This window comes from Heterodontus francisci, chromosome 30, assembly GCF_036365525.1.
Source record: "Heterodontus francisci isolate sHetFra1 chromosome 30, sHetFra1.hap1, whole genome shotgun sequence".
Taxonomy (NCBI): domain Eukaryota; kingdom Metazoa; phylum Chordata; class Chondrichthyes; order Heterodontiformes; family Heterodontidae; genus Heterodontus; species Heterodontus francisci.
This window is the reverse complement of record NC_090400.1, coordinates 7,971,296-7,997,276: the sequence shown is the minus strand read 5'-3', so window position 1 is coordinate 7,997,276 and position 25,981 is coordinate 7,971,296. Positions and strand designations below refer to the sequence as shown.

Here is a 25,981-nt window from a genome sequence, read left to right as displayed (position 1 = left end):
TATTTCACATGTTAAGAAACTGAGTAAATAGCTTAGCCTTTATGAATTACTCTGGCAACTTCAAAAGACAGAAGATGAGAGAATGTGGCAGTCATCTCACATATTCTCCAGTAACCAACCTTACAGTGATTGTTAGTCTCTCACTGTGACCTGCAGTCTGTCCCCTGCTCCGCACCCTACCCTGCGCTTCACTCCCGCACCAATCTCCTTGTCATGTACTGCAACCAGCCAGAAAAATTCCCATCACACAGCCCCAATCTCCAATTCCTTTCTGCCAACTAACCAGTTCTCTCACCAGTCACGCCCGCTGCCTTTTGCAATAAACCCAAATACCTATCCCAGAGTCACCTGCTGCATCTATGTGCTCAGCACTTAGTTTGTTGTTATTGAGGCTGAGTCAAATAATTTTGAACTGTAGACACTGTTGTAATATAGGAAACATGGCAGCCAATTTAGCACACATCAGTGTGATTAATAACCAGATAATCTGTCTAAGTGGTGCTGATTGAAGGAGAAATATTGTCCAGGACACCAAGAAAGTTCTTCAAATCACACTCCCTCAGTACTGCACTGGGAGTGTCAGCCAGGATCATGTGCTCAAATCTCTGGATTTGAACCCACAACTTTCTGACTCAGAGGTGAGAGTGCTACTTTTGAGCCAAGTCTAACACCTGAAGCTGAAGGGACTTATTTATTTCCTGAAAAAAAGCAAGTTTTCCACTACAGATTGCTTTTAAATTAATATCTTCCACACAATAAAAATATATCCTTTTCCATCTGCTTCAGTTAAGTGTTGTAACCTGGTAAGTGCCTCTGCACAGAAGCCAGAATTTCCTGCCTTTCATTTGGCTGGATGTCTTCTGTTAAGTATATAATAACACAGTCAATTGCAGTTAAAGACGTACCCAACCCAAGCAGCGAAATTCCAAACCATCAAACCACTTCCCATTCACCCCTACTGTGTGGGATTCCCGCTCCAAGCATAACATTTAAATGCAAAGTCCACTTCCAGGCGTAAAATGTTCCGTGATTTATCTTATTCTTAATTACTTGGCTCACTAAATATAGCCCAGTGATTTACAGATGTAGGAAACAAAATTACGTGGCAGCTTTTATCCGGAGCGAGATAAATTCACATGCAAACTCAAAGTGCCTTAAATAAACTGGTCCTCTGACTCTCGGAGTTCAGGCACACGATTCAAATCCGTGTCTCCTTACAGCAAGGAAATGCAAGCAAGCTGTGGATCAATGGGTTGCACTCTCACCTCTGAGCACAAATAATGTGGGTTTAAGCCCCACACCAGAGACCTGAGCACAAATTCTAGGCTGACATTCCAGTGCAGTACTCAGGGAGTGCTGCACTGTTGGAGGCGTCGTCTTTCAGATGAGATGCTAAACCAGGACCCCATCTGCCTTCTCGGGTGGACATAAAAGATCCCAAGGCACTATTAGAAGAAGAGCAGAGGCATCACTTAGTCCTGGCCAGTATTTATTGCTTGCCCAAAAACACCTTATCTAGTCATTTAAGCCATTGCTGTGCACAAATGGGCTGCCACATTCCCTACGTTACAACAGTGCCTACACTTCAAAGTACAAAGTTGGCTGTAAAGTGCTTTGAGATGTTTTGAAAGGTGTGAATGCAAGTCTGACTTTGCCTCAGCCAGAAAAATTCTTAAACAATGCCGATAGCAGCTTTGTGCCATTTTTGGATGTGATTGTTGCTGGACAGAGGAGGTGTCACACTTTTTAGCGTGGCGACCATTCTTTAAAGCAAGGCTGAGGGATGGTCTGATGATGCTGAAGGACAGTATTTTGTTGCTCTAAATTGTATTAGCCCAGTTGACTCCCGCTCCCTGCAGATCAGTGGGAGTGACAGACACTATAAGGAGTCTATCATGGTCCCAACCATCCACTGGTCAGGTTGAAGATGGGATAGTTCTGTTTCGTAGTGACAGTAAGATCTCAGGTGGGGAATCACTAATGCTTTTCTGCAGTTCAAAAATAAAAAAATTCAAAAAATATAGGTGCAATATCAATAATGAATGAAAGAATTTGCATTTATATAGCACCTTTCATGTCATCAGGACATCCCAGAGCTCTTAACAGCCAATTAATTACTTCTGAAGTACAGTCCCTGTTGGTAGGCAGGCAATTTGTGCATGGCAAGGTCCCATAAACAGCAATGAGATAGATGTTGATGTAGGGGTAAATATTGACCAGGACACCAGGGAGAACTCCCATGCTTCACTTTAAACGAGTGACCTGGGATCTTTTACATCCACCGAGAGAACAGACAGGCCTCAGTTTAACATCTCATCCAAAAGTTGGCATCTCTGACACACTGCAGCACTCCCTCAGTACTGCACTGGAGTATCGGTTAAATTATGTGCTCAAGTCTCTGATAATGCAGATAAATTGATAATGTACTGATGAGATAACTGTTGACCCTGAAAGTTCAGATTAATATAGTGTCATTTTATTGTGCTGCTTTCTGAAATCCACTGTTGAAACACTAATTTATTTTCTTTCTTCCCTTAGACTGACCTTACCTTTGTTGGCTGTGTAGGGATGTTGGACCCACCAAGAAAGGAAGTGGTTGATTCTATTCAGATGTGCGAGAAGGCCGGTATCCGTGTCATCATGATCACCGGCGATAACAAAGGCACAGCCATTGCCATTTGCCGGCGGATTGGAATCTTCCGTGAAAACGAAGATGTGACTGAGAAAGCTTACACCGGTCGGGAGTTCGATGACCTTTCACTGGCGGAGCAGAAAGAGGCCTGCCGATCCACACGCTGCTTCGCTCGCGTTGAGCCTTCACACAAGTCCAAAATCATAGAGTACCTTCAGTCCTTTGACGAGATCACAGCTATGGTGAGTTCAGGTATTCTTGTTCACCTCTCTACCTCACCTTATAACCGACCTCTTTGACCAAGCTTTTAGTCACCTGCCCTAATATCTCCTCAAGCAGCTTGCTGTCGATGGTTATTTGATTATGCTCCTGTGAAACACCTTGAGACATTTTTCTATGTTAATGGCGCGATATAAATAATTTATTTTTATTCTGTTCCTCAAACTAAGACTGAATTTTGCTTTAACGGAAGGTTTAAATTAGTGCAGTAGGTACACAGTTTGATGAACCAGCGTGTTTGCTGTACCATTGATTGGTAATATATGATTTGTGTTTCCTTATGCACCGGCTAGCATTTCGCTGAGTGGAACCATTGACCCCAAAAATGTCTTCTTACCCCACGCTTCGATTCAAAGGTTCTTGCCATAGAATGCTATCTGTGTGTCGTTTCTTGTTACAAATGACCTTTTTGTTGTGAGGTTTTTAAAACCCACAGCCATTTCGGATGGAAATCCAGTGAAAATACTTGACTTCCTGAAATGATTGCTGTTTGAAGGAGATCCTGATAGAGTGGGCAATGCTGTGTGATCCAAGTTCCTATGACTTTCCGTATAAAAGGTTTTCTGTCATATATAGAGTCAGCTCAATTTATTTAGTCAATTTAAGTCCTTCATCTCAGTATATTCAACTTCAATAACTTGGATTTATAAAACACCTTTAACGTAGCAAAATGTGCCAAGTAACTCCACAAGAGCATTATCAAATGTAAATTGACACTGAGTGAAAGAAGGAGATATTAGGAGAGCTAACTAAAAGTCAAAGATCAAAGTTTTAAGGAGGAGAGAGGTGGGGAGATTTAAGGAGGGGATACTAAAACTGAATGCCGATGCAGCTAAAGGCACAGCTGCCAATGGTGGGACTAAGGGAGTAGGGGAGATATAGGCTGTGGTCAATTAGATAAGTTCAGAGGTCAAGCACACAGGGACTTCTCTAGTTGTAAATGCAAATGTCAATCAATTTGCTAGATAGGAAACCATACAGGCATGTGCTGGGTGAAGGAAAGGGCTTGCGTTTTCATAGCATCTTTCACATGCCAGGGACATTTCGAGCTGCTCCAAGTACTTTTGAAATATAGTTACTGTTGATTAGGAAACACAGCAACTAATTTGTATCCAGCAATGAGATAAGTGATCAGCTAATCTGTATTAATGATGATGTGAAGGATAAACATTGGGCAGGACACGGGGAGAACTCCCCAGCTCTTCCTCAAATAACATCTTGAGGTCTTTCATGTCCACCTAAACCGACAGGCTTGGTTTGACCAGTACCTCTGACTTCCTCAGTGTCAACCTGGATTATATGTTTGAGTCCTGGAGCGGGGCTTGAACCCACTACCTTCTGGCCTCAGAGAAATGAGTGCAACTAACAAGCCAAGCTGGCATTTGGTATTAGGAAACTGATGGTTGTGGAAATGGTGAGTTTTAGATGGTTTCACTACTCTGAGCTCGAGGAGATTGATTGACGGTGAGTATCCTTCTGGGAGAAGTATAACAGCAATGAGGGAGAAAGTAGTTACAAGTTCTAATAGCTTTCCTTTCTGTAGACAGGAGATGGTGTGAATGATGCTCCTGCTCTAAAAAAAGCGGAAATTGGGATTGCCATGGGCTCAGGCACTGCTGTGGCTAAGACAGCGGCAGAAATGGTGTTGTCCGATGACAATTTTTCTACCATAGTCTCAGCGGTTGAGGAGGGCCGAGCTATCTACAACAATATGAAGCAGTTTATCCGCTACCTCATCTCCTCCAATGTGGGCGAAGTTGTCTGGTAAGGGACCTTTGTGTCAAGCCAAGGATCGATGAGCACATATCCTAGACTCTTTAGCTGCTACTACTGTATATCTCCTCCTTTGTAGCAACTGCGTTTCTGCTCATCCTTCTCTCAGGGTGATGCTGATGGCAAGGGTGGGTGTGTCTCTGGCCTGGATAAAGTAGATAACTTCAGTTGAAAGAGCTGAATAAATGTAGGGGTAGAAATTGGTATGCATCACGACCATTTTATGTCTGAAAAGGGGGAGCAGAGTATAGAATTTAGCAGTGAGACAGTCTGCACCTAACCTGCGCAGGCATTGGTTCTCCTCATAAATTCCCAGCTGGGTGCCTAAAACAGGCATTAGGCCCCTTGAATACGTTAACGGGCAACCTAAAGCCTGTGGAAGGACCTTTTCCCAAAATTAGTTACGGATGAGTGAGGCTGATGTTTGGCCGTGCTGCTCGGTCAGTCCCAAGTCTGGAGCTGAAAACAGAGCCAAATTAGTCTCTATCCCATAAACCTCCATCTTCAACCCCATGAATAGTCTCTAAAGAGAGAAGATTTCACCACTAATGATTCTGATTTGTTACAATATGAGAGAATTCTGGCCCCTCCCTCCCCCGCTGTAGCCTTCCAAGATGTCGGTACTGCTAGCTGATGTACCCCCCAAAAAAAACAGACTCCAAAAAGGACTTCTGTCAATGTAAACAGTTAGGAAAAAAGCTTGATGGTTATGGGTAAGCAATTGTGATTGGTACTTACCCAGGGTTACCCTCCACCAATGCCTGTGAAATGATCATAAGTGGGAACCAAGAGGTACTGCACAAACTTTACCCTTCACACAAGGGGAGATCCTGAACTGAGATGAAGAGTTGACTCACAGGGAGGGCACTGCAGCACAAGATACTCGTGTGCAGCCTCTCATGATGGGCTCAAGACCAGCATTGGGAGGGGCCTGGGAGCAAGTGTCTCTGCGAGATAGCACGGGAGTTAATTCAGTATCTTAACAGTAAATGTTGCCTCCAGATTAAATTTTAATCACTTCTGTTCCCTCTGGTTTTCCATATAGCATTTTTCTCACAGCTATCTTGGGCTTGCCTGAGGCTTTGATTCCTGTCCAGCTGCTCTGGGTAAACCTGGTAACAGACGGTCTGCCTGCCACAGCACTGGGCTTCAATCCTCCTGACCTGGACATCATGAACAAACCACCTCGCAATCCCAAAGAGTCCCTTATTAGTGGCTGGCTCTTCTTCCGTTACATCGCCATCGGAGGTGAGGATGTTAAAATGTTGCAACTGAAACACTAATTCAGGGCCCATTGGTATTGACTTTGAGATCAAATTAACTAAAGTACTTGAGACTTTTTTCAGTTATACTTGTAATCTCCCCCATTATTTCTTGACAAGGTTCTCTTCCAATGTTTCCATAGCTACCAGGACTCAAAATTAAGTCAAGGTAACCCTAAGGGCAGGAAGATGGACAACCTTTATGTCTGCTGGCAGGAAGTTGATGTCTACCCAGTAACCCTTTTAAAAAAAAAGCTCAATCTCTCAATTACTGGGGAGAAAACATTTGGAGAGTACTCAAAACATCTCGGGCACCCATTTAAAAGATGGACCTACTGCAGGGCTCAGAAAAGGTGGATAGAAAAGCCTCTGTGCTTGGACGGAGCACAGAAATGGTTTCCAGCTGTCTACATTTGTGAAGAGGGAAGGAGGTTTGAAACTGGGCAGCCAAGCAGGGTTGGAACCTTTTGGCTAGTGTCATTGTCCACCACATCTAGCAGGAGATCTTGCCCTGAGTAATCCTCAACCTCAGGTGTCCAAGCCTTTTGTCTTCATTGGGCTGCATAGCTGCTCACTGAGGCTCCTTGGAAGATCTACATACACAGTTGGAATCCATATCCCATTTATTTGCATGTGTCTCAAGCTGCTTGTACTAACAGATCCCATGTTCTGACTGTAAGTTTATCTGCCAATGAGGTAACAAAGCTAGGAATAGCTCTTTGCCATTCACAGGCCTGTGAATGGCAATGTATTTTAGTAGGAAGAATGAGAAGAGGCAATATAAACTAAATGGTACAATTTTAAAGAGAATGCAGAAGGAAGTATGTATACAAATCTTTGAAGGTCGCAAAACAAGTTGAGAAGACTGTTTACAAAAAGCATACAGGGTCCTTGGCTTTATTTTAAAAAGTTATAGAGTACAAAAGCAAGGAAGTTATTTTAAACCTTTATCAATCACTGGCTAGGCCTCAGCTCGAATATTGTGTGCAATTCTGGGCACAATACCTCAGGCTTTGGAGAGAGTACAGATTTACTAAAATGATAACAGGTATAAGAGGCGTCAGTTACATGGAATGAAATTGAGAAGCTGGAATTCTTTTCGTTGCAGTGGAGAAGCTTAAGGGAGACTTAAATGAGCTGTTCAAAATTATGAGCGGTTTCGATAAGAGTAAATAAGAAGAGACTGTTTCCACTGGCAGGAGGGTTGGTAACCAAAGGGGAAAGATATAAAATAATTGTCAAAAGAACTGGGAGGGAAGAGAGAGGAGAATTTTTTTAATGTGAATTGTGTGATCTGGCATGCATTGCCTAACAAGGTGGTAGAAGCAGATTCAATAGTGACTTTCAAAAGAAAATTGTTCATATTCACAAAAATGAAAAATATACTGGACTATGGGGAAAGAGTGGGACTAATTTCGAAGAGCCACACAGACACGATGGGCTGAATAGCCTCCTACTGTGCTGTATAATACTAATTTGAAGTTCCAACAGGGCCAGCCAGAGAGTAGGAAACATAATCGGCAACAGCTGCCTGGGCTGCATGTGGCCCACAGGTTATGGGTTGGATACTAACAGAACATTAACAGAAGAGGTGAAAAATCCAGTGTACATTCACCCGATTAGACTGCTTCCTCACTCAGCGGTTTTGCTTACCCACCCCCACCCTTGCTGATCTCTTTCAGTTTACGTCGGTCTGGCAACGGTTGGGGCAGCCACCTGGTGGTTCATGTACGATGAAGATGGTCCGCAGGTCACCTTCAACCAACTGGTAACGAAGCTTCAATAAAACCCTTTTTCAAAGGAAGGAGAATGTTGTTACAGTTCTAGTAATAGACCATTTGAAAATATACCTTTGGGACTTCTGACAGCTGCTTTTCTATAGAAGTTAAAGTCTCAATCATTAGGATATTATTGGCTATCTATTAGAAGATGTTAATGATTGATTTTACAACAATCTCTGTCCTGATCCAGCAACTGTGTCTAACTGAATCCAAACTAGAAAGAAAACAAATCGTTATAAGTTTACTTAGATGCATTATAGTACTCCAGGTCTGGGCTCTGGCTGTTTGTACATAACAGTCGCTGTGCTTTATTAAAGTACATCATTGTGCAGAGCTCTTTGAGATGGTTTCATGGTGTGATATAGTGCTGTGTAGACACAAGTATTTATGTTTGTAATGGGAGTCTGAGCTCATTGTCAACCTGATCCCAGAGCCAATAAAGGTCAGAATTGACAAGCCTGTAAACAAATGGTAGCAAAATGGGAGGGGCACGGATGAGGGAACTATTAGCTTTTGCACCAAATGAAAACGAGACTACTCAATGCCCCAATTGCACACGCTCACACACCACAAACGCACACACCACTATGAGGCACACATGCACCAACCACATGCCAACATGCATGCACACGCCAGTCTCCCACACACTCATTAAACAAGTGCATACATTGGTACTGTGCACACAGGTCAAGTACACATACGTGTCCCCTCACAGAAACACATGCTACATGCACTGCACCATGTATGCATATCAAATGTAAACCCACACTCTGCTACGCCAATCATACCTTCCATCAGATTTAAATCAGGATCAATCCTAGTCTAGTTTTGATCATCTCTCAGGTTAAAGAAGCATTTCGGAGATTTTTTTCCTAATTGGTCTGGGTTTTCCAGCTCTCCCAGGGCATTACATGGCACTGGGTGTGTGGGGGTATCTGTATCATGGTGCATAAGGCATCGCAACTGTGTGGAACAGGCTAGATGGACTAACTGGTGTTTTTCTGTCTGACTGTTTTGTATGTTCATACTTAAAGATCAGATTTTATTTGAGGGACGACCAGGAGAGGGGCAACCGTACAACGTGAGGTGATGGTGGGAATCCCATTCATGCCATTGTTACATTAGAACAGGAGTAGGCCATTCAGCCCCTCATTCAGTTAGATCATGCCTGATCTGTACCTCACCTCCAAGTACCTGTCACTGTTCCATATCCGTTGATAGCCTTACTTAAATCTATCGATCTCAGTCTTGAAAGCTCCAATTGTTAACATTTCGGGTCGATAACCTTTCATCAGAACTGCTTGGGCATCACCTTGAGCTGGTTCCAACATTTAATTAGATCACGGCTGAATTGCACTTTAACCCCATTTACCATCCATAATCCTTAGGCTTTTACCAAACAAAAGTCTATCTATCCCAGTCTTGAAAATATCAATTAACCCACAGCCTTTAGGGGGAGAATTCCAGATTTCCTGTTTTCATCCCCCTAAACGGCCTAGTTGTAATTTTAAAGCTATGCCGCCTTGTTCTGGGTCCTCCCCAAGAGGAAATAGTTTCCCTCTATCTGCCTGACAACTCCTTTAATCATCTTAAACACCTCAATTATATATTCAAGGAAATACAAACAAAGTTTATGAAACCTGTCCACATAATTTGGCTCAGTATCAATCTGAGCTGCACCCCCTCCAATGCCAATATATCCTTCCTTTCCAAAACTGAACTTAGTACTTCAGATGGTATCTTACCAAAGCTTTGTCTAACTGAAGCATAACTTCCTCCCCTTTGTACTCCGATCCTTTTGAGCAAAAGGCAAACATTCCTTTAGCCTTTAGAACTACCTTTGTTGCCTGGTACTTGACACCTCTTCCTCTCTTCACTGTAGCAAAAGGACCCGTGGCTCAGAGAGGCCCCCCCACGCCACCCCCCCCCCCCCCCCCACCCCACTTCATCAACAAATAGATATAAATTGTTGGTGCGTCGCTGGCTGGTTTTAACCGTGGCTGCTTCTCCTCGAGCTGCAGTCAGCCCACCCAGTCTTGCTGTGCGACAGTGCTGAGCTCTGTCTCTGTGGGTCCGCCCACCAGATCAGGAGATAGGATCATGGGTTTCAGGGGTGAAGGTAAAGGGGGAGGCGGTAAGAGCAAGAAATTAACTGATGGCTTCAGTCCACAACAAATGGAGAATTGGGAATAATGGAAATACAGAGTGAAGGAGATATAACCGAAAGAGAAATACAGACACAAGGAGGAGAAATCAGGAAGAAAAGGGAGAGCTAAACCAGCACGAGGGATGAGTATCAGCTGTGGTGCAATGGGTAGCACTCTCACTTCAGTGTCAGAAGGTTGTGGGTTCAAGTTCCACTCCAGAGACTGGAGCACTGAATTCAGGCTTGCCGTACTGAGGGAGTGCTGCACTGTCGGAGGTGCTGTTTTTCAGATGGGACGTTAAACTGTGATTCTGTCTGTCATCTCAGGTGGATGTAAAAGATCCCATGATACTATTCAAAGAAGAGCACGGGAGTTCTCCCCAGTGTCCTGGCCAATAGTTATCCCTCAATCAACGTCACTAAAACAGATTACCTGGTCTTACTGCTGTTTATGGGAGCTTGCTGTGTGCAAATTGGCTGCCATGTTTCCTACATTACAATAGTGACTACACTTCAAAAGTACTTCATTGGCTGCAAAATGCTTTGGGACATCCTGAATCCATGAAAGGTGCGACATGAATGCAAGTCTTTTTCTTGCTTTTCTTTGTGGCTGCATCTTTTTCTGTTCCACCTCCTTCACTCTATCTCCATTATTCTTAATTCCTCTAATTGCTGTGGATTGAAGCAGTTATTTAATTTCTTGCTCCCTTTACCTTCACCCCAGTAGAGCTGTGGGATCGTTTGCATCCACCTGAAAGGGCAGGCAGGGCCTCGATTTAACTTCTCATTGGATGGCATCTCTGACAGTGCAGCACTCCCTCAGTACTGTATTGAGGAGTGGCAGCCTATGTTTTACACTAAAGTCTTTGGTGTGAGACCTGGCCCTGCTGTGACATTCTGACTCAGGTGAGAGTGTTCCCACGGAGCCAAGACTAACCACACCATAAATAATCGGCATGGACAGCTGAGCGATGATGGGGGCATGTGTGATTATAATCAACTTGCTATTAATAAATCAGTTCATATCTCTCTCTCTCTCTGCTTTCCCAGCGGCATTTCATGCAATGTACACCAGACCACCCACTCTACGAAGGCATTGAGTGTAACATCTTTGAGTCTCGCTTCCCTACAACCATGGCCCTGTCTGTCCTGGTGACCATTGAAATGTGCAATGCATTAAACAGGTGAGTAGGACCTGGAGCTATCCTGAAGACAGCAGCCCAGATAAACTTTCAGCATCAAATTTGTTACTTAAGGGGTGGTGGGGGGGGGGGGCATCCCCAGCCCTGGCAAGCACACAGCTTGTACAAGTAGGTGCCATCCCGTGTGACAAACTCCAGTAGCGGAAGCCTGCATCAACTCTCACTGACACACCACTTCCTTTGCAAAATTAGTTGCTAGCTCAGTTTGTGGTGGAGAGGGAAACACACAATCAAGGGCAGTCCTGGTTTGGAACACCCTCTGTTGTAAAATATTATACTTGAATTCAGGTTCCTTCTTGATCGGGTTCTGGGTATGCAACTTATATCATGTGGCACAGTGGTGCAGTGGTTAGCACCGCAGCCTCACAGCTCCAGCGACATGGGTTCCATTCTGGGTATTGCCTGTGCGGAGTTTGCAAGTTCTCCCTGTGACCGCGTGGGTTTTCGCCGGGTGCTCCGGTTTCCTCCCACTGCCAAAGACTTGCAGGTTGATAGGTAAATTGGCCATTGTAAATTGCCCTTATTATAGGTAGGTGGTAGGGGAATTGTGGGGATGTGGTAGGAATATGGGATTAATGTAGGATTAGTATAAATGGGTGGTTGATGGTCGGCACAGACTTGGTGGACCGAAGGGCCTGTTTCAGTGCTGTATCTCTAAATATAAAAATAAAATAAACTTTTTGATTTACTTTCAAAGTGAATATTTTTACAGAACCCTCCATTAATACCACAGAATGTATTATTCACAGTGTACTTTTCCGTCTATTTTGACATCTTATAAATATATTGCATCAGGCAATCGTAACAGCCAATCACTGTGCGAAGGCTTGTAAATACAGTGAAAGGCGTCTATTCATGGACTGCTATTACATCACCCACATCTGTGGTGAGTACAGAGAGCTGGTCTCTCTGCTTGGGGTACAGTACACTGTATATCTGCATGTGGCTGAGTAAGGGGACTAACACAATGGGCTCAATGTTTGACAGTAAGAGATGTGTTTCTCATGGGTATTACTGTAAGCCCTCCCCCGAACACACACAGTAACCCCACCCCCACACAGTAACCCCTCCCCTGTACACACACAGTAACCCCACCCACACACAATACACCCTCCCCTGAACGCACAGTAACCCCTCCCCTGAACACACACAGTAACCCCACCCCTGAAAACACACAGTAACCCCGCCCCCACACAGTAACCCCTCCCCTGAACACATAGTCACCCCACCCCTGAAAACACACAGTAACCCTGCCCCCATACAGTAACCTCTCCCCCGAACACACACCCCTCCCCTGAACACACACAGTAACCCCTCCCTGCCACACAGTAACCCCCTTCCCCACACAGTAACCCCTCCCTGCCAGACAGTACCCCCTCCCCCCCACAAAGTAACCCCTCCCCCTCACACACAGCTGGATTTTATGGTGCCGGAGGGGCTCCCGGCGCCAGGCAGAAAAGGCGGGTGTAACCCCGCCTTGGCCTTTCCGAGTTCCCCGGCGTAATTTTGCATTCTTCCTGCACTTAAATGTCCAGTGCTGGAATTCCCGTCCCTTTCAAGATGGGGTTCCCGCCTCCAAGAGCTGCTGGCCAATCAGGGCTGGCAGCTCAGTAGTATTGGCAGCGACCCGGGAGTGGTGGCCGCCGGCGGTACAACATAGGCCTTGGACCCAGGCCTAGCGATGGAGACCCGGACCTCAGGTAAGTGAGGCAGGGTTGCTGGGGCCAGTCTGGAAGGGCCTGGGGAGCGGGGTGGGTGGGGGTGGGAGTGTAGTTAAATCCCAGCGGCAAGGAGAAGCTACCCTTAAGCGGCTGTTAATAGGCCACTTACGGGCCTCAGTTGGCCTCTGGGCAGAAAGATCGTCGTCGGCCTATCCTCCCCTGACATAATTGCTTGGCGACGGGGAGGTGACAGGCCCTCCGCCTCCCATCGCAATTCTATGGGCTCCCCCACCTCCGACTCTGCATCAGGGTGTCCCATAAATTCCAGCCCACAGTAAGCCCCTCCCTCACAGAGTAACCCCTGCCCTCATACACACACAGAGTAAGCCCTCCCTACAACACGCTGTAGCCCCTCCCCGCTGCACCTCACACAATGGTTTTAGGCTGCGACAGGAAGAGTTGATTTTTTTTGTGGGTGTGGCAATAGAACTGCTGGTTTGTGTTGTTCCCCTCCCCCAGTCGCTTCCTTTAAATGGTGCTGTTCTCCAGCACCGAGCTAGGCTTTTGAAATTCAAATTGGCCATTTGGGGTCTGGAGATAACGGGCTGTAGTTTATAAATGATTGGAACATGGTGCAGGGCGAGCTGACCTGTGTTTCCCGATTTCATGAGCTTTGCTTTTGCTGTGTGATGCCCAGGGACAGGACCCCAAATTCATTCAAATCTGCTGCAGCACAGCAGTTGACATGTGAAGCAGAAAAGCGAGGTTTACGTTCTCGCATCCGGTTCCACATGTTTGCTGACGATACCCAGCTCTACCTCACCACCTCCTCTCTGAACCCCTCCACCGTCTCTATAGTCAGACTGCCTGTTCAACAAGCAAATTTCCTTCAGCTGAATCTTGCGATGATTGAAGCCTTGGTTCTCAGCCTGTCACATACAGTGTTCCGTAGCCGCTACCTCCATCCCTCTCCCTGGAAACTGTCTGAGATTAAGTTCACCACCTTGGTGTCATATTTGACCCCGAGGTGAGCTTTGGACCACATATCCATGCCATCACTAAGACCGCCTATTTCCACCCGATTCTGCCCCTGCATCAGCTCATCTGCTGCGGAAACCCTGATCCATGCATTTGTTACCTCCATTTGTTACATTACTCCTACATTACAACAGTGACTATGCTTCAAAAGTACTTGGCTGTAAAGTGCTTTGAGATGTCCGGTGGTCATGAAAGGCGCTATATAAGTACAAGTCTGTCTTTCTTGTAGACATGACCATTCCGATGCTGTCCTGCCCGGCCTCCCATCTTCCACCCTCCATAAACTTGAGCTCATCCAAAACTCTGTTGCCCGTATCCTAACTTGCACCAAGTCCCGTTCACTCATCACCTCTGTGCTTGCTGACCTACATTGGCTCCCGGTCAAATAGTACCTCAGTTTTAAAATCCTCATCCTTGTTTTGAGATCCCTCCGTGGCCTCTCTCCTCCCTATCCCTGTAATCTCCTCCAGCCAAACAACCCACCAAAATACCTGCATTGCCTCAATTCTGGCCTCTTGAGCATCCCTGATTTTAATCGCTCCACCATTAGTATGCGTGCCTTTAGTTGCCAAGGCCCTAAGGTCTGGAATTCCCTCCCTAAACCTCTCCACCTCTCTACCCCTCTTTCCTCCTTTAAGATCTTTAATATCTAATGCTTCTGGCACCTGCCCTAATATCTCATTATGTGGGTTGGTGTCATATTTTGTTTGATAACACGCCTGTGAAGCTCCTTGGGACAATTTACTACATTAAAAGTTATGTAAATGCAAATTGTTGTTGTTGTTGTACTCCTTCACCAGTTTCCGATCTACGTTCTGCAAATGCCCCTGAATCCACAGGCCCTGGGTTGCCAACAAACAGCTGAATTAAGAACTCCTGGGACCCCTCTGCAATCTCCCAATCCATTAAAACATAAATATATTGTAAAACACATGAAGAAATGGGCCCATGGATTCAGGCACTGCCTTAATAATAAAGTAAATTGTAACACAATATAGTATCCCTAAATGAATCCATCCAGCAGTTGTATACAGTTTTTCTGCACAATGGTGAGTTTATGACAGGGCCCCAAATTTAGCTGGGACCCCTGGCACAGGCTCCATGGGCCTGTGTGTTAATCCAGCCCCTGAGCACAGGCTCCATGGGCCTGTGTGTTAATCCAGCCCCTGGGCACAGGCTCCGTGGGCCTATGTTAATCCAGCCCCTGGGCACAGGCTTCCTGGGCCTGTGTGTTAATCCAGCCCCTGGGCACAGGCTCCTTGGGCCTGTGTGTTAATCCAGCCCCTGGGCACAGGCTCCGTGGGCCTGTGTTAATCCAGCCCCTGAGCACAGGCATCCTGGGCCTGTGTGTTAATCCTGCCCCTGAGCACAGGCTCCGTGGGCCTGTGTGTTAATCCTGCCCCTGAGCACAGGCTTCCTGGGCCCGGGTGTTAATCCAGCCCCTGGGCACAGGCTCTGTGGGCCTGTGTGTTAATCCTGCCCCTGAGCACAGGCTTCCCGGGCCCGGGTGTTAATCCAGCCCCTGGGCACAGGGTTCCTGGGCCTGTGTGTTAATCCAGTCCCTGGGCACAGGCTTCCTGGACCTGTGTGTTAATCCTGCCCCTGGTCACAGGCTTCCTGGGCCTGCGTGTTAATCCAGCCCCTGGGCACAGGCTTCCTGGGCCTGTGTGTTAATCCTGCCCCTGAGCACAGGCTTCCTGGGCCTGTGTTAATCCAGCCCCTGGGCACAGGCTTCCTGGGCCTGTGTGTTAATCCAGCCCTAGACATCAAATGGTGAACTTTAAACAAATGGAATGAAGCTGAAGCTGCTGCCATTCCACTCACTCAAGTGAGTTTAACTTTTTCCAGTGAGCAATAGTTGGGATTGTCAAACTGTACTCCCACCTAACAGGGCCTGTAAGGTAGCAAATGTGTCCTGGGTTGGTAGATTGGTAGACATCATGGTCACACAAAAGTTTCTCCTTGCTTCATTAACAACTTCATAATAGCACAGTTAACATAAAGAAAATGACCCAAAGGAGTTCTGTAAAAAGTAAAACTGTGGCCAAATCTTTTGTTTGTCCAATGAATATGGTAGCCCAGCATTTAAGTATAAATTATCAAAGCAGCATGAGGCCTTATTGAATTTACACTATGGTATTGATTCGTCCATAGCCATTTTCAAAATTAAACCTGCTCATTTTTTTCTCTTTTGCCCTTTAAACTCCTTGATCTTTTTGCTTCTGCAGCCTGTCTGAAAACCAATCTCTGTTGAGAATGCCCCCATGGATGAATATCTGGCTGCTGGGGACCATCTGCCTGTCCATGTCACTGCATTTCCTGATTCTCTATGTGGAGCCACTGCCTGTGAGTATGAATATGGAATCAGCTATAAGGAGCTAACAAAGGGAACGGAGAGGGTCAGAATATTCCATTCGACTGTGCTCTCAGACCAGTGCCATAGTAGTGTTCCTCTATTTCTGCCATCTTGTAAACAGTATCCATATTTTAACTTGAAGCCCCATCTATTGCTAGATATGTGTCTCTGTGGATGTGACTGTGTGTCAGAGAACGGTGGTGCCCAAATAAGGGGTGCACCACATCTATAGCAAATTGCTATATTGTCCATCTCCTATGGTGCTGCATGTGGGGAACCAAGAGCCAACATAGGCTTTGGATGAACCGGGCTTAGCGATTGGGGATTTTTGCTGTAGTGTACACAAACATAATTTAGTTCCATTTTAAAGTTGCGCATTCCATCTTTATTTTTATATTTCCATTGTAAATTCCTATGCCGGCAGTTATAATGGAAACTACCTGTGTAAACTTGTCACACTGTAATTACACCCTCCTGCCAGTGAGGGCGCTGTAGCAGCGCTACTAGGGAGAGGGTTTAATTACAATGTGTTGCATTTACACAGGCAGTTTCCATTATAAATGGAAATGGACATTGGAATTTACAATGGAAATAGATCATAGAGTTATACAGCACAGAAACAGGCCCTTTGGCCCATCATGTCTGTGCCGGTCATCAAGCACCCAACTATTCTAATCCGATTTTCCAGCACTTGGCCCGTAGCCTTGTATGCTATGGCGTTTCAAGTGCTCATCTAAATACTTCTTAAATGTTGTGAGGGTTCCTGCTTCTACCACCTCTTCAGGCAGTGTGTTCCAGATTCCAACCACCCTCTGAGTGAAAATTTTTTTCCTCAAATCCCCTCTAAACCTCCTGCCCCTTAACTTAAATCTATGCCCCCTGGTTATTGACCCCTCCACTAAGGGAAAAAGTTTCTTCCCATCTACCCTATCAATGCCCCTCATAATTTTGTATACCTCAATCATGTCCCCCCTCAGCCTTCTCTGCTCTAAGGAAAACAACCCTAGCCTTTTCAGTCTCTCTTCATAGCTGAAATGCTCCAGCCCAGGCAACATCCTGGTGAATCTCCTCTGCACCCTCTCCAGGACAATCACATCCTTCCTATAGTGTGGTGCCCTTAACTGTACACAGTACTCCAGCTGTGGCCTAACTAGCATTTTATACAGCTCCATCATAACCTTCCTGCTCTTATATTCTATGCCTCGGCTAATAAAGGCAAGTATCCCATATGCCTTCCTAACCACCTTATCTAGCTGTGCTGCTGCCTTCAGTGATCTATGGACAAGCACACCAAGGTCCCTCTGACCCTCTGTAATTCCTAGGGTCCTACCATCCATTGCATATTCCATTGCCTTGTTAGTCCTCCCAAAATGCATCATCTCACACTTCTCAGGATTAAATTCCATTTGCCACAGCTCCGCCCATCTTACCAGCCCATCTGTATCGTTCTGTAATCTAAGGCTTTCCTCCTCACTATTTACGACACCACCAATTTTCGTGTCATCTGCGAACTTACTGATCATACCTCCTATATTCACGTCTAAGTCATTTAATGTACACTGCAAACAGCAGGGTCCCAGCACCGATCCCTGTGGTACACCACTGGTCACAGGCTTCCACTCACAAAAACAACCCTCGACCATCACCCTCTGCCTCCTGCCACTAAGCCAATTTTGGATCCAATTTGGCAAATTTCCCAGGATCCCATGGGCTCTTACCTTCTTAATCAATCTCCCATGCAGTACCTTATCAAAAGCCTTACTGAAGTCCATATAGACTACATCAACTGCTTTACCCTCATCTACACATCTAGTCACCTCCTTGAAAAATTCAATCAAGTTAGTTAGACACGATCTCCCCCTGACAAAGCTATGCTAACTATCTCTGATTAATCCCTTCCTCTCTAAATGGAGATTAATCCTGTCCCTCAGAATCTTTTCCAATAGTTTTCCTACCACTGATGTTAGACTCACCGGCCTGTTAGTACCTGGTTTGTCCCTGCTACCCTTCTTGAATAAAGGTACCACGTTCACTGTCCTCCAATCCTCTGGTACCTCTCCTGTGGCCAGAGAGGAATTGAAAATTTGTGTCAGAGCCCCTGCTATTTCCTCTCTTGCTTCACATAACAGCTTGAGATACATCTCAGTTGGGCCTGGGGATTTATCCACTTTTAAGCCCGCTAAAACAGCTAATACTTCATCCCTTTCAATGCTAATTTGTTCAAGTATATCACAATCCCCTCCACCCTGATCTCTACACCTACATCGTCCTTATCCATAGTGAACACAGATGAAAAGTAATCATTTAAAACCTCACCTATGTCCTCTGAAACGACACTGATTGCCACTTTGGTCCCTAATGGGTCCTACTCTTTCCTTGGTTTCCTCTTGCCCTTAATATAGTTATAAAACGCCTTGGGATTTTCCTTTATCTTGCCCGCCAGTGTTTTTTCATGTCCGCTCTTTGCTCTCCTAATTATATTTTTAAGTACCCCCCTAAACTTTCTCTACTCCTCTAGTGCCTCCGCTGTTTTCAGCACTCTGAATCTGCCATAAGCCTCCTTTTTCTTCATGATCCAATCCTCTATATCCCTTGACGTTGATAGTTGATGGGAGTGCATGCAGATACAAGACCTTTAATGTATTACGGGTCAGTGTCATCCAATTGAAATTGCTGAACACCACAGGTGTCTCTACAGTGACACTGTTTCAGCTGCATGCACTAATTTAAATGGAAAACATCTTGCATACAATACAGGTAAATGTACTTTACTCTTGTATATTTACTGACCAAACAGCCCCATCAGTAACCAAGGAAGCAAAGCACTCACATCATTCAAAACTATTCACACTCTACTTTCTAGCTTACCAATAAAAATACCAATAACAAAAGTTATCATTCACATGTATGCGACATGCAAATGAGTTCTGAGATTGCATGACTAATGACAATGATTATTACTAATTTTAATTTACTAATCAGAAATGTAATTAGTGATTCATGGGCTGTGGACATCACTGGCAAGGTTGGTATTTATTACCCATCCTTAGTTGTTCTTAACTGAGTGGTTTGCTTGGCCACTTCATAGAGCAGTTAAGAATCAACCATGTTAGTTTGACACAGTTAAGAGGCAACACATGTGGCTGGTGGCTAACCTATTGCACAGCATTGTTGTAGGTAAATGACAAAGCTTTAAGCCAGAATGCATAGAAAATGTTTGCTGAACAGTGATTGTATTTCGGTGATGAGTTTGTAACGTTGTCCTCTTTCTTGTTCAACAGCTGATTTTCCAGGTGACTGCTCTCAACTGGCCTCAGTGGGTCGTGGTCCTGAAGATTTCCCTGCCTGTCATCTTGCTGGACGAAACGCTCAAATTCATGTCCCGTAACTACGTAGAGGGTAAAGACCCTGTTGTAGTTTGTCAGAGCAATAGTGGGCTTCCAGCATGCTTTGGGGACATTTCCTGGCTCTTCGTCTTAGTCTCCGCCCCTCTCATTTGCTGGCTTTACTGTCTGCTTTAACCTCCAAGGACTGCTGCAGCGCTGACCAGAAGGAACTGGTTTCTTGATGCCAGCTTGCTTTTTTTCTCGTGGGACTTGGTTATACTCTATGTCTGTCCTAAAAGGATGCCTTGGGTCCTATTGAATGCGCTTATGTTTGTGGGACTGTGTTGCCAGGAGGAGAGGGCATTCATGGTGATTTCCAGGCCCAGGATTAGCTGCAGGGCTTAGTCAAATGCTATTCCACTGTTGTGTTTATTCATTCATAGAGATACTGAATAGCTCATTGCGAGTAGTCAAGGCAATCCTTTCTCCTTCCAAAATCATACTCAAAGTGTCCAGTAATTAGCCAATTGGAGAGAATGACCCAGTCGCTGCTTCTAGAAGCAAAACCAAATGCTGGAATCCCCAAGAGGTTTGGAATAATATGGTTAACCAGTTGACCCATCACTGGTGTTTAAACATCTAACCCAGCAATCCAATAACTCCTGAATAGTCATGAAACTTGGCTCCTGAAGGAATGGAATGTGTCTGACTCATTCTTTACTGATATCATGGCAATCTTCATTGCTCCGAGTCAATCAGTTCAAATTAAGGCATTTATTTTTTGTGGAATAACATCACAATCCTTTTTTTAAACTGTGCGGGAACAGTTCATTCCAAAAGAAAATCAATGGAACCAGCAATAAAAATCCAACTCACTTCAAATAATCACAATACACATCAATCTTATGGGTTAATAAATCCTTGAGGAACAATGGGTTAAAATGTCATGATCTAAGAATGTTAATTGGTAAGATGTCACTGCTGAATAGCTTAATCACAGCCAAAGCCCTTATCTTATGCTTGAGCCACTGATAGGACAACGCTGTCTACATAGTACATGAAGCCCCAGTGTGTTGGCCTGTTCAGTCCAATCTGGAGAACGAGCTGTTGCACCTGAGGTACTGTATTGTATCAGAGTGGAGGTTATTCCTCTTCACAATGGGGTGAAAGCACTGCTGTTTGACTCAGTATACAACAGTCATGTGAATCCTTTATTTGAGTTGTGGATTGCACCGTACATGCGACACAAAATCAGACACTGGTAAACAGATCATCTGAATATAGATTGCAAATTCTGTGGCACCCATGCAATGTTAGAATGGGTGGGGGGAGGTGGGAATCCTACACGTATCATCACTTCACCTGTCCTGAAATGAATACCAGCTCCTCTGCCACCAACACAGCCTGTCCTGCTCTCAGCTGCCACCTCATCTGCCATAGCGCGTGTATAACTCGCCCAGCACCGGAGATGGCAGAGACAGAGATGTGAGTGAATTTCCAGGACTGGCCTGCTGTGAGGTGCAGAGTGGATCTGCCTTCCCAGGACCGCTCGGTACAATCGAGGTGTTCCTGTAAGGGAACCGATACAATCAATGTGCGACACTGACATTTTGTATTTATGACAGCTCTACTTTCCGGCTTATTTTTGCATGGTAACTATCAGGTTGCTGTCAGGTGAAACACAGTCTATTGAATTTGAGTGCACCTGATGTAATGAAAAAGAGATATTCCCTTCAAGGAAAACCTGCTGTAAGCAACTTGTCAACCCGCCTTACGGTTTGCTTAGTTTTGAATTCTCCCCTCAGCTCTCAGACCTTGCCACTTCGGAGAAGCATTGTGTTTGTCAGCTGACATCCATGGTGATGCACTTTCCAGCAGCAGTCCGAGAATGTGAATACCAATGGTAGTGAGACCCATGCCTGGTCATTCCCCCATCCCTATTTTCTTTATTGAAAACCAATTGTAGGCACCTCCCCCCCCAACCACTATGCCATCTGACGCCAGCCATCCTGGCACAATTTTGCCACATTCGGTGATTAGAGGCAAAATTCTGGTTTGTTGACTATAGCATACCAAGATCATGTCCGTCAGTGGACAAAGATCTGGATAGCAGCTTTACTGTGACTTAAAGTCATCTTTTATTGACACCACAACCACCTGTTAAAAACATAGTGCACTGACCCATGTAAGTGTACCAATTAAGGCCATAAATTACTAGAGAACAATCAGTGCCTCTTAAAGTCACATTCTCACCAGTATCATCCCAGGGAGGGTCACAGTGACTGGCCCGAGAGAGCTCAGTGCTAAGGGAGGGTCACTTTCACTGTCCCGAGGCAGCTTGGTACTGGTGGAGGATTCCTGTCCTGAGAAAGCTCAGTAAGCCATAAAGGAATAGCAAATATCCACAATGACATTTTCCCAGTGCCCACAACACAGGCCATGGAGACCTGAGGATGCAGTGTCGGAATGAACACATTTTGTTGGCTTTAAAACAAGTATTAGAGGTGGACCTGTCTGATGTGGGAATCAGCAGGAGAAATCGAGGGTTTCCTGAGTGCTAAATGCCTTGTGATGACTGAATGAAAGAGTGAATTATGAAGGTCATGCTGAGGATGTCCGATTGGTCCTTGACCCTTTCCTCTTTATACAAAAGGTGAGAGGATGCGTGTGTTTAGAGTGAAACCACAGTTACTTTTATGTGGAAGTTGCGGTTAGTTTTGAATCTGCTTTGGTGTCAGTGGCATGTTGTTGATGTGATAATGCCAGTCTTGGAGAAGTACTCATTTTAATTTTCTTACTGATTAACAAATAATTAGCTAATCCTGAAGGGAATTGATGATGAATTGTGAAACTGTATTAACTGATTGGGCAGCTGTTTTTTAAAGCAGAATCTTATTTTAAAAATTGTAAAATGAGAAGTGGAGGAAAAAAAATTCAGTTGATGGATTGAAGAACATGGAGCTGCAGAAATTGTGAGCGATGTTTTAAAGATTTAAGTTCACATATGGACATGCTCCCTGGGTTTGCGAGAAGAGGTCATTTTTATGTTTTCTCTCCTCAAGTATAGAATTTGTATTAAATACAGGTACTGTACTTCCTGCACTTTGCTGTTTTCTGTGGTGTTCCAGACCCCCTCTCAGATGTTTCCAGAAACCAGCAGCCAGTCGTGCAGTTATGGTGGCTTTGTGTCCAGGAAGCAAGGGTTAAAAGGAAATTTTGTTTGGATTATCAATTGCCTCCCTGAATATTTGAAAACACAGTTCTACCCTAATTCGCCCCTTTCATACCTAAATAGCAGCTCGTGGGCAGTATGCTGCTGTGCATGCGGATAGCACCTAACAGGGCACAACATCGAATTCTTACCAAGGATGAGACTGTCTATGTGAAGGGCATGGTACAGCGCAGCATATTCCCATTCAGCATTAGGGATTTATTCTGTAATTGGGAATTTCTGCCTTGGAAGCCATTAATTTCTATGTATGAGTGTGGACTTTCAAAAAAGCCAAGTGTTGTAGGTCAATGTAGCAGTGCAAAGTGTTGTGCAGTGCAGTGGACGGTTGGGATGTGGGTTTGTGCCCAGATGTTCTTGATGATGGCTTGAGTGTTAGGACAAGGGGAAAGCCAAGGGCTTCTCTACAGGGAGTGAGAGACAAAAAGCAAGGGCTAGCGTGCTTTTGGCCAGTTACAAAGGAGCATCAGCAGAGACCAGTGAACAGTGTGCTCCTTGGAGAGAGCAAATGTACACATAGCCCCAGTAAAATTTATGCATGAAGATGTTGATTTCTGTAGATCACAGTTACTTTATTTGCAGTGTCTCCTTAACATCCCAGCAAGACAACACATAACAGCACAGCACTCTGACTAGAAGCAACGTAAAGCAGGAGATGTATCAGGTGCAGTAGATGGGGAAGCTGACTGCACTGTGGAATATGGCTGCAGTGAAAGATTTCTAGTCATTATGTGTGATGTTTCTGTTGTCTTATATGCAGCATTAGGGCAGCCCAGGTTCCAATCCTGGTTTTGACCAATGCCCATGCTTGGATATCCCTCGTCAAATTAAGTTCTAGCACCTTCTGACCAATCAATAATGCAGACTCACAAATGCTTAAGGGGATTCTGAGGCGCAGGAACCGCTTAATCTACATTGTGATTGGGACTATTAAGTTTCTGGTCGCCAGCGTGGCCCGATTACATGACCTCATGTGTAGAGGAAGACCAGCCCCTGTCTTGAGAAAGGGCGGCTTGTGGCCTGCACTCTGTCTTTAGAAGAATCCTGGAGATCCACATCCTGAGTTGGTCCTTGGTTTCTGTGGTAATGATACGACAAAGTGACTGCAGAGGTTCAGGCTGCTTTTGGGAGCAGCACTGAATATTGGGGAGAGTGGAGAGTTTGTGTTGGGCTGAGGGAATTGGCTTGGTCCTGTGTGGGAGGAAAGGACAACTGCCCTGGGGGAGAGGAGTTGCTCCATTTCTGCTCAAACACACTCCTGATGAGATCAACAAAACAGCACTTGCAGGGTTCTTGGAAACATCTGTGGTCTAGACCATCCTATCTTACTCAACTAGAAGAAATGCTCTGAGTTACTTTTGGAGAATGTAAGACATACTGTGCCATGGTTTTAGCACAGTGGAACTGTTCACTTGCTCCTCTGTGAATGTCTAACTAGATTTAAGATGAGGCTGCACCTGGAAGCACATAACTTGATACAAATACTGTATCTTCTGATTGTTTTTAAGTCCAATTATATTTGGCCTCTGCTAGAAAAGAGAGGTTGTCTCCCTGCTCTGTCTCTGCCCTTTATCTTACCCTGTCCCCCTCTTGTCTCTTTCCTTCTCTCTTCCCTGTCCGTCTCCCTTCTTCCCCTTTTCCTCTGTTTCCCTCTTGCCCCTCACTCTTGCTTCCCTTCCCCGACTCTCCTCAGTATTGTGTGTGGGTTTTTAGCTATGCTGCTGATGTGCATGTGAAACATTACAAAGTGATGCCAACGATGTCTTCTCATAGCAGTGCTATTTTTCTAACAAAAATTAAATTAAACAAAAAGTTTTTTTTTAAAAGAAAGATATTTATTGAAGCCTCGATGCTGTAACCTTTGTTATCACTTTGCATGTGTTGCTTACCTAAAATAAAAGTATTTCCCCCCAAATGTACTCAAGCTTGGTTTAAAATTCTGTCTAATGTGAATTTCTACTTCAATCATTCAGATTCAAGGCAATAATATCTCTTTAACCATAGGCCCCTCACATTTGGACTCTGGGATGGTAAATTTCTGAGACTGCCACCAGACTATTGGCTAGAATAAGACTTTGATTTCCTACTGACCTTCCCTAAAGACAGGAATAGGAGGAGGCAATTCAGCCCCTTGAGCTTGCTTTGCCATTAAATTAGACGATGGCTGACCTGTACCTCAACTCTGCTCCATAACCCTTGACACTCTTACCCAACCAAAATCTACCAATCTTAGTCTTGAAAATTTCAATTGTCCTCCAGTACCCAAAGTCTTTTGGGGCAGAGAGTTCCAGATTTCCACTACCCTTTGTGTCAAAACAAAAGTGCTTCCTGATTTCAATTCTAAATAGCTTGGCTGTAATTTTGGTGGCAACTCACGTGTGTGGCATTTGTGGACATCTTGCTCAAATGGCCATCCTTGATGGCCCAGACAGTGAAGGCATACTACCGCTGAACCTGACCTTGCCCCCATATTGGAATGCACTTACCATCCTTCCGGACTGATTTCTGCCCAATGCTCAATTAGCTGATCTCAAAGCGAGGAGCCTGCTGCTCGTTATGGCCCATTGAGGTTTCAATTATTTTTCAAAGAATTGTCCAGAGGACCTCACGGTCTCAAAATTTACTCCTGCCAAAAATTGGAACTTGGCTAATGGTTGAACCCTTTCAAAAAACAATATCAAAACTATCCATGCGGTGTCAAAAAACAGGTCTTTTTTAAACGTTTCAACAACATTACATACGTTCTCTGATTCTGTGCATTTCATTGGCTAAAAAAATCAACACTGAAACATTCCATTTTAAAACTATTATGGGATATAAAAAAGACTGGCAGATGTTAATTGCCTGAATACAGCCTGCTGTACCCTCTGGGGGTTGCAGATTAGTCATCACCTTTTTTTCACAATGAATTAATGAAGAGAGATACTGTGAGCTTTGTAAATCTGACTATTTCTGAGTTGCTTTCTTCCTTTCACTTGTGGTACTTGGGTATCTGCAACACTGTCCTAATTTGAGTATATCACTGTCAACAGCTGATCAATGGTTTCATTAAATCTGGCTCTTTGTGGATCTTACACACCATACTATTGTTTAGATCGCTATTAGTTTGCCATTTGCTGATGTGCATGTTACAAATTATTAGACACAGCTACACTACTCATTCTATGAGAACTGAAGGCAGTCATTTGGCCTGTTGAACTTCTTTCAAACAGCTGTTCAGTTAGTCCCACTCCCTGGCTCTTTCCCCATCGTCCTGCAAATCTTTCCTTTTGAAGTATTTATCCAATGCCCTTTTG

General features: G+C 44.7%; 1 protein-coding gene across 2 annotated transcripts in view; it reads left to right on the top strand.

The window, feature by feature from the left end:
* The window catches only part of atp2a3 (ATPase sarcoplasmic/endoplasmic reticulum Ca2+ transporting 3), a 263,331-nt gene that overhangs the window by 217,744 nt on the left and 19,606 nt on the right, over positions 1–25,981 (top strand). The window contains exons 14-20 of one of the 2 annotated variants that reach the window (XM_068010067.1): positions 2,539–2,874; positions 4,455–4,675; positions 5,730–5,932; positions 7,629–7,714; positions 10,924–11,057; positions 16,003–16,120; positions 19,412–19,529. In XM_068010067.1, coding sequence (XP_067866168.1) covers positions 2,539–2,874; positions 4,455–4,675; positions 5,730–5,932; positions 7,629–7,714; positions 10,924–11,057; positions 16,003–16,120; positions 19,412–19,529 — 1,216 coding nt within the window. Of the gene's footprint in view, positions 1–2,538; positions 2,875–4,454; positions 4,676–5,729; positions 5,933–7,628; positions 7,715–10,923; positions 11,058–16,002; positions 16,121–19,411; positions 24,605–25,981 lie in introns of those variants that run through there. The other variant, XM_068010066.1, reaches the window with a different exon arrangement.